An 8977-nucleotide genomic window follows, 5' to 3' on the forward strand; every position below is an offset into this window, starting at 1 on the left:
TTCATGAACAAAGATATTACCGTGTCTATAAATTGTAGGCGTGTTGATATATCTGTTGAAAAATTTAAGGGCATTATAGTTTCACTAAAAAAGTCAATGTTTGTCAAATCAATTTAGCATTTGTATATTAACAAACTTCTGACTTTTCATGCTTTAACTATCTGCTTGTTCACAAAACCTCACCATATAAATTCACATTTGTTAGTTTATTTGACAAGCACAAGTTAGTTTGTGTAGCTTATGTTCGTGATTTGCTTTGAAATTTTTTGGTGAACTGTTGGATATTATAATGTAGATGGAAACATAATTCAATCACTCACTTGGAGAAAAAGGTGCCGATTTTCGGACATAGAAATGCTTCAGTTTATTTATTGATAGATGAGATATTACATCAATATTTGATTCAGATTGTGATAATAATTGATCCCATAGCTAGGATCAGAACAAGAAAAAGAAAATGTAGTGCTTATGTTGAGACATATGGCATGCTTCTTCAGAATCCTAATTAGGTTAAACATTGAATAGAATGTATGAGTTAGTGATACAGATTAATCTACGAATGGATAGCAACACATTTGGTAAACTTTGTCAAATATTGTCTCCTAGGAGGTTGCGTGATGGGAGATACGTTAGCGTAGAATAACAAGTTGCAATGTTTTTATATATTCTAGCCCAATACAAAAAAAAATGTTAGATTTGAATTTTAGAGGTCAAATTAAATTATTTCCCAATATGTCCACATGTGTTTAAAAGATTTTGAAGCTCCATGTAATATTGATGGTTAGTATAGCTTTGTCCATTGAGAACAAAATAAAGTCTCTGGTGAATAAAACGATACGTTCGTCTTCCAATTTTCTTTTTGTGACTATGATAATGAGACACTCTACACCAACTCCTCATGAAATTTTATCATTTTGATTATCATTGGGCTAAGCATGTTTTAGGCATATGAACTTATAAATTTATTTGCATGAAATTGAAACGACAGTTCTGTCAAGGACACAACCCAATAAACAATTCAAAATAATTATACCAACTCGACTAAATCATATAAGTAGTCGACCCCTCTTAGACGCCTGATCAAAGCCATCATGATCATGTTGTGCTATGCCAATTTCATGAGTGAGCTGGTCGATAAATTCCTTTTGGAAAACAAAACTCGACTATCCCATTATTTAATGTTTCATTATATTGTCAATAAATGTTCGATTGTTTAGCCGCACGTAATTGTAAATTAGTTTTAAACCATCGGCCTGTTGAGCTAAGTTTTTCGACCATAATACTAAATATTACTCCCTCCGTCCCCAAAATAAGTTCCTCTTTGGGGACGGCACGAGTTTTAAGGAAAAATGGTAAAGTGTATTGATAGTGGAGAAAAATATGTTATATAATTAGTATTGAGAGTTGTGAAATGGTGAAAAAGTGTTATAATTAGTATTGAGAGTTGTGAAAAAGTGAAAAGTAAGAATAAATAAAGTATTATTAGTGGTGGGTAGTTGTCCAAAAATGGAAAGAAAGAAAGAGGAACTTATTTGGGGGACGTCCCAAAAAGGAAAAATAGGAACTTATTTCAGGGACGGAGGGAGTAGTATTTAATTCAGTTATTTAATTTTATTTTTTATATATTAATATTCTTTAAGAATATCGGTAAATAAAAGGATGAGTATATATATATATATATACATAGGTATATATATATATATATAATATTAATTATATTTGCATATTATTCGCATTATCTTATAGAAATTGTGTTGCTATAGTTAAAAATTTTGTTGTTGTTGTTGTTATTGTTATTATTATTATTTTCCCCCATTTTTCTCATTTCTTAAATCCAACCTTTAGTCACATCTCGATATTTGTGCATTCCTTTGGGAATTGGACAGAGACAAACATTGACGTTCTCATATATGTTGGTAATAATTTTAATTTCCAGAAATTTCATTAAGATGATGCTACATTAACGTGCAAAATATATATCTAAAATAAAAATAGCAAATAGGCCATTCATTAAATTTATCAATCAATTAATAAAAACAATATCTCTAAGAGCACCCGCAGTGGATGACTCGATCATTGCCACTCGAGTCACCCACTGATCGAGTCCTCCACTGCAACATGGTGAGACTCGAGTGAGACCCGATTTATCGGGTGAGGCACGATGTGTGTTATGTATGGCGCGTGTGTGACACACGCCTAATTAAAAAAATATCAATTTTTTTTAAATAAGAGTCGTTGGCCGACTTTAAAAAAAAAAAAAAAAAACTCGGCCATTCGACCGTTGTCTTCCTTTTTTCTTTTCCTTTTTTTTTTCTCTTTTCTTTATATACTCATTCTCTCTTCTTCTTCAAACACCATTCTTCTTCTATCTTCTTCCTCATTCTCTCTCAAATTCTCTAAAAAAAAATGGATCCATACAATCCAAACTACTATGACCCAAATTGGGTTCTCGACCTCTCCGGCGATTATCATCCCGATTTTTCGGATTTCAACTTGGAGGAGGAACTTCGTCAAAGCGGCGATGAGGAGGAGGCACCGCCCCCTCCCCCTCCACAGTGTGTCGAAGCCCAAGAAAGAAGGGTGGCGGAAGGCAATAACCTTCAAAGAGAAGGCGCCGACTCCTATGCCGAAGGAAGGAAAGACCCCCGTCACACCTACACCCCCGAGGAGACGGACCTTATTGTCTGAATTTGGATAGAGGAGACCAACGACACCATTCGGGGTGTCGACCAAAAGGGAAAGGCCTTTGGTAACAGATTCTTGACCGGGTGAACCCCCTCATCGGCGTCAACCTCAAAATCTGCCAAATAAAGGGACACTTCGCCCGGTGAGTTTGGATTTGAAGTTATGGGGAAATATCTGGGTGGAGACATGCGCCAAGTGGCCTTCCGGCCATTCTGACGACATGCTCCAACAAAAGGCCCAAACTATCTTCGCCGCTAGGAGCACTTCCGGCAACTTCACCTACTGGAATGCATGGAAGATGCTCCGAGTCAACTGGAGGTTCAAGTCTATGTACCTCGAGGGAGACGTGCATGCCTCCAAGATGACGAAGACGTCAAAGACGGACGACTTCACCACCTCGCCGTCGGGCGAGAACATCACATCTTCCTGGTCGATTGGAAACCAAGTGCCAAAGACGACGACAAGGGCGACTAAGGGGAAAGGGAAGTCGTCGGCATCACAAGCCTCAGAGGCTCCACCCGAGGCCAATGAGATGTTTGAGAAGTCCGACAACAAGATCACCCGAATCATGGAGATGTACAATAAAAAGAATGCCCTCAAGAGGGAGATCCATGGCGATCAAGTCATGTTCATGAAGACTTCCGACATGATTCTGGAACAGCTCGAATGGCACAAGCAATGGGTGGCGGAGATCCTAGCTCGGCGAAGGGCCGGTGGAGACTAGATAGGTTTTTTTATGTAATTTTTAATTATGTCTTTAGTTTTTTTTAATGTAAATTTTAGGTTTTTAATATTAATGCAATTTATTTTTTAAGTAAATTGCGGTTATTTAAAACTGTGCAATTGAATTTAAATGAAAAATATAAAAATCAAAACTAAAAAGATCAAGTCAGCTATCAAGTCACCACATTGTGGCCTCGTGACTCATTGTGGTTCCCCTTCTATCAAGTCACCCCCACTGTGGATGCTCAAAGACTCTTAGAGCACCCACATTGGGTGACTCGAGTCACTCACTGGTATCGGGTCCCCCACTGTAGGTTTTAGTGATTAGAGGGTGTCCCGATTAATCGGGTGTGCCCTGATAGTGTTTGGGGAAGGCGCGTGTTGAGCACACGTCTATTATAAAAAAAATCAATTTTTTTAAAAATCAGCCGTTGCAGAGCTTACTTTTTTTTTATAAAAAAAAACGGCCATTTGACTGTTATCTTTTCTTTTTCCCTTTTTTTCTGTTCTTTATATACTATTTTCCTTCATCTTCTTCCATTTTCTTCTATCTTCTCTCTCAATTTCTCTCTAAAAAAAAGGATTCATACAATTCAAACTGGTACGACCCAAATTGGGTTCTCGACCTCTCCGGCGGAGGCGATTATCATTCCGATTTGACGGGTATCAACTTGGAGGAGGAACCTCGTCAAAGCGGCAAGGAGGAGGAGGCACCGCCCGCCTACAGTGCCTCGAAACCCAAGAAATGAGGGCGACGGAAGGCTATGGCCTTCAAAGAAAAGACGTCGACTCCTATGCCAGAGGAAGAAGTGCCTCATGCAATCACGTTTGATCTTGAATCCTTGATAAATAATTTAATTTAATTTAATTTAAATGATAGTACAATTTTTGGACGGAGAATGAGAACATCTAGTAAGCAATTATAATTGTTTTGAGCCCCCAATGAGAACACTTAATAGGCTTATGTAAAAAAAAAAAAAAAAACATAAAATGATGGGCCCTGCACCTTCTATGTTGGCCCATGCCCAGAGCCTGCCGTAGACTCGAGATTTTATTTTGGAGTAATTTTCAACAAGTTGTTTAGCTTACAGAGAGGTTTTGCACTTTGCACCAAATATCTATACTATATTAAAAAGGGAGTTTACAATTTGAAATTGATTTCAAATTGATTTAGACAACAATTTTATAAATTATGAAGAAATTATAGTTATAATTTATGTAAAATTTAAATAACTACATTAATAAAATTTATTATTAATATCATTCATTAATTATTAATTATGTAAACAAATAACCGTTCATTAGTGGCCACAACCATTATTTTCTTCATTTTACATATTTCATGTATTTTATAATAAGCCAAAAATTATAAAATTAAAGAATGGTAAATTTTTAATAGATTTAATAAGTTGATTGGTATATAAATATTTTCTATTAAAATTCAAAATTTTTATAATTTTAGATTTCTTACACGATTACACATTTATACTATTCATATAATTTTAAGTTCCTTACACACACCCTTCATATATTTTTATATAAATATAATTTAAAATTTTAAAAATATAAAATATTTTTCGTGCGTCGCACAAATGGCAAATCTAGTTCATTGTATTTGACAGATATATAAAATCAAAATTAATATCAGCATTATTCTTCACTAGACCAGACATGTAACGTATACGGTGTTTGAACACATTCTTATACACGTAAACTGGGGCGGATCTATGTAGGGGGTCACTGGGCTCCTGCCTAGTGCAACCCTAAAATCTTGTCCTATATATATTAAATATATTTAGCCTAATATCTACATAGTTCAATTTTAGCCTAATCCAACTTTCATAAAAAATAAAAAATCTTTGAAAATAAAATAAAAATTAATTTATTCTTGTAGAAGATAGATTATTTTTAAAATATATATATATAGATGTAATTTTTTATATTCTTTCAACTATAATGGTACAATTTGCAGGGGTAGCATTAGCATATGTTATTGAATCAATAGAAATAGAATAATTATTTATTATAGTCGATGATCGAATTCAAATTTTAATCTTAAATCCATTAAAATTCTATTTACACATAAAAATAAATTGTACAAACTGCCCGAAAATTTTGGCTCGAGGGCTACCGCCCCCAAACCACGTTCAATATCTTCGAGTTTAGCCCCCTCTATCAACCAATCTTAAATCTGTCCCTGAGCGTAAATATGTATACGGAGAAATCCATTTCTCGATTGATTCGTCATCAAGAGAATCATAAATCATGACTGATTGGTTCGTCATCAATAAAATCAATCTCAAGCCACTTAAAAATTTAAAATAATCGTAAATTGTTAGTTATAAAGTGATAATAGGTTACAATATATATTTATATAAATTAAAATTTCAGCGAGCTCGATCGATATAGATCGAGAACGTTGCAAGCGAGGTCGTAGAAATACATGCAATTTAATTTTTTATGCATATCATCACCCCAAATATGTCAAATGGATTTGATATTTTGATTTATAAAATGATAGCATGTTGGAATAAGGGATGAAGGGAGTGGGGCAATAAGATGCATGTTTTGTACGGCAGATCTGGTGGAACAGTTAATCAAAAGTGTTGGTAACATGTAATTTGAATCATTAAACACGGCTTTAAGCGACGAATGTTTTGTAATAATTGCAACTAGCTATGGACATCCAAATTGTTTGTCATACTGTCAAATTGTGGAATAAACAGCATTATCATCAAACATAATCATTATTACAACGAGTAAACCAGACTTAATTGTTTCTTATATATTTTATGATTGTGGGGGAGGGGGGACTCATTTGGAAAATACCACCAATTATTTATATGGGATCGAGCGTGCCGGCCGCGTGTGTTACTGCCAATCATGTCCTAATTTGTAATGTGCATGCGCTTCTGTCTCACTCTTCTACATACTAGTAGTATATATTTTTTAGTTTTTCCCATTTTTTAACTGTTTTTTTTTTTTTTTGTAAAGCTGAATATCATCAACAATCGGAAGAAGAAAAAAAGTAAAGTACCAATGCAAATTCACTTGTTAAGAATATGCCACTAAATTAGGAAAGATATACGTACTATATGACTATTAGAAAAGGTAAAGTAGTAACATAATTATTGTAACGGCTACATTTATATTGAATCCAATAGTATAATTTATAAACCGTAAAAGTCAATTTATGATGTTTTGAAAACAAAAGAGAATTTTCGTGCTGCCTATGCAGGTGTCACACCGTGAAAGATTATGCACAACAGTACAAATATAAAAAATTAGGCACAAGCACATGTGATGTGGGTTCAATACTACTTAATTTAGAAACGGAACCCCAGTTTTATGCCTTAAGCAAATTACAAGTAAATATACGCAATATTTTAATGCATAAATACGAAAATAATATTGCATGCAGCATGTATATGTTTATATTTTTATATGGATACAAATACACAAATTAAAACTATCGACACCTAAATAGAGCACTTTTTTCCTGCAATGTTAGATAATTGATTTGAACAATAGGCACGAAGATATTGAAATTAAATATCACGATTCACCAATATGAAATTACCTGAATTGAGTTAGCCCTGATGAAACAACAAATGCAAACTGATGATATTCGAAGAGTAGATTTTATGTGTACTATTCCATAGTAGTAGTAAAAATAGATTTAATGGATGATGATAATGCACGTAAAAGAAAATACTGGAAACTTATAAAGGAGTTGACAGATACTGATTGATGCGTCCCCCACCCACTACACTACACTACATACACTACTACTGCTACACACCAAACCAATTTATAGGACAACCTTGATTCATTTTTTTACTCTCACACAATCATATCATTTCATACATACCTGCATTCCTCATCACTCTTGTATCTCTGCAATCAACACTGTTTTGTTTTCTCGGAAACTAAAACGTAAAGCTCACGCCATATTCTTCCTCTAATTAAAAAAGTCTTCCGCCTGCGTCCGCGATCATTGTATCTACCACAATATTATCCCCTTTTTCTCTTCCAATTTCATTAACATTCCAGCCGAGCTAAAAACTCTATCATGAGAGAGAAAGGCAAAGCCATTGAAGCTTTCAGCAACGACATTCCTGAATTCAACTACTCCGCCGCGTCCGAGCTCCCCTGCAGGAAGCACCCGAATTCGTCGTCGGTCGGGATATGCGCTCACTGCCTCAAAGACAGGCTGGTGAAGCTGGTCTGCTCCGAATGCGGCGAGCAGCGCCTCTCGTCTTGCTCCTGCTCCGACGTCTCCTCCTCCTACCGGAACTCCTGCAGCACCATGGAGGTCGGCAGCGTCGGGAGGGTCTCCTTCCTGATCGAGAACGACAAAACTGATCAGGTTCCCAAGGCTAGAAGAGAGGAGAGATCGGAGCAGGTTATATTCCTGCGGCGGAGCACCAGCAGCTGCGTCGAGGTGAAGAAGACCAACGGATTCTGGCGGATCAAGCGCCTCTTTCGAAAGAGGAGGAGCAAGGGATGCGGCGAATTCTCCGACGAGGTTTGGGTGTCGGACGCCATGGGGGTTTCGCGGTCCAGGTCGCTCTGCAGCTTCAGAGGCGGCGCCGACGAAGGCATGAGCGACTGCGCGCTCTCGAGCGCCAAGATTTCCGACGTCACGAGCGGGATCTTCCTCGACTCCGACAAGCAGTTTGGTTTCCTCAACGATTCGGAGCCGCGGCGGAGCGGGTTTCGAGGAATTGATCAGTTTGATCGGGCGTATAGCGTTCCGAACCGGAGTGTACATGTTTTTCCGGCCAAGGAGAGCGACTTCAGCGCCATGGACGAGTCGGCTTTCATCGACTTGAAGCTCGATTTGTCGGCGGAGTCGATTGAGAGTGTGGGGGGTTTTGCAAATATGACAAGTAGTGGGGACTCTTGCAGGATTACCATGAATGATAGGGGGTTAAAGCGAGGGGGCAGGACCCACAAAGTTTGGAAATGGATATTCAAGTACCCTCCTACAAATAAGAATAAAGGGAAATGATGCTTGTTTAAATTAATCTTCAAATCTGTGATTAAGTTTAGTTGATGAATTTCTTGTGTTTATGGTGATAGTTTCAACAATTGTTAGCGGAGAGTAATAGTTCATCAGTTCATAAAATTTCAGTTGCCGAGTATATACACAGAATTTATGATCTTTAATTACTTTCCATGCATGTGCTTTCTATGGGTAATTAACGTATGTCCGCGATCTTGTTTATGATCTATTAGAGCATCCACAATGGTGGTGTCTTAGGAGTGGACCCCACCTAAGACACACCCCTCTCCAATGCATTGTGTCTTAGGTGGGTGCTTAGATACCCATTTCCACAAAATTCATATTTCTACACTTTTATTTTTAAAATTCAAATTTCATTAAAATTAAAATTCTACATTACAATAATTTAAATAAAATTAAAAACATAATTAAAATACGCTAATAAAATAAAATAAAAACATAATTTCCTAATTTAAATAAGCCCTCGACGCTTGAGCACTTCTTGGACTAGGTGGTTGTGCAAAGCCAATTGTGCATCCGTCATACCCGTCGTATCCTTGT

The 8977-nt window shown here is 36.5% G+C and overlaps 1 protein-coding gene across 1 annotated transcript; it reads left to right on the forward strand.

Annotated features, from left to right (window-relative positions):
• The first annotated feature begins 7056 nt into the window (after positions 1 to 7056).
• Positions 7057 to 8580, forward strand: LOC130986300 (uncharacterized). Its single transcript, XM_057909677.1, has one exon. The coding sequence runs from the start codon at positions 7481 to 7483 to the stop codon at positions 8420 to 8422; it is 942 nt and encodes a 313-aa protein (XP_057765660.1). The 5' UTR covers positions 7057 to 7480; the 3' UTR covers positions 8423 to 8580.
• The last annotated feature ends 397 nt before the right edge of the window (positions 8581 to 8977 follow it).

Source organism: Salvia miltiorrhiza, chromosome 5 (genome assembly GCF_028751815.1).
Source record: "Salvia miltiorrhiza cultivar Shanhuang (shh) chromosome 5, IMPLAD_Smil_shh, whole genome shotgun sequence".
Classification (NCBI taxonomy): domain Eukaryota; kingdom Viridiplantae; phylum Streptophyta; class Magnoliopsida; order Lamiales; family Lamiaceae; genus Salvia; species Salvia miltiorrhiza.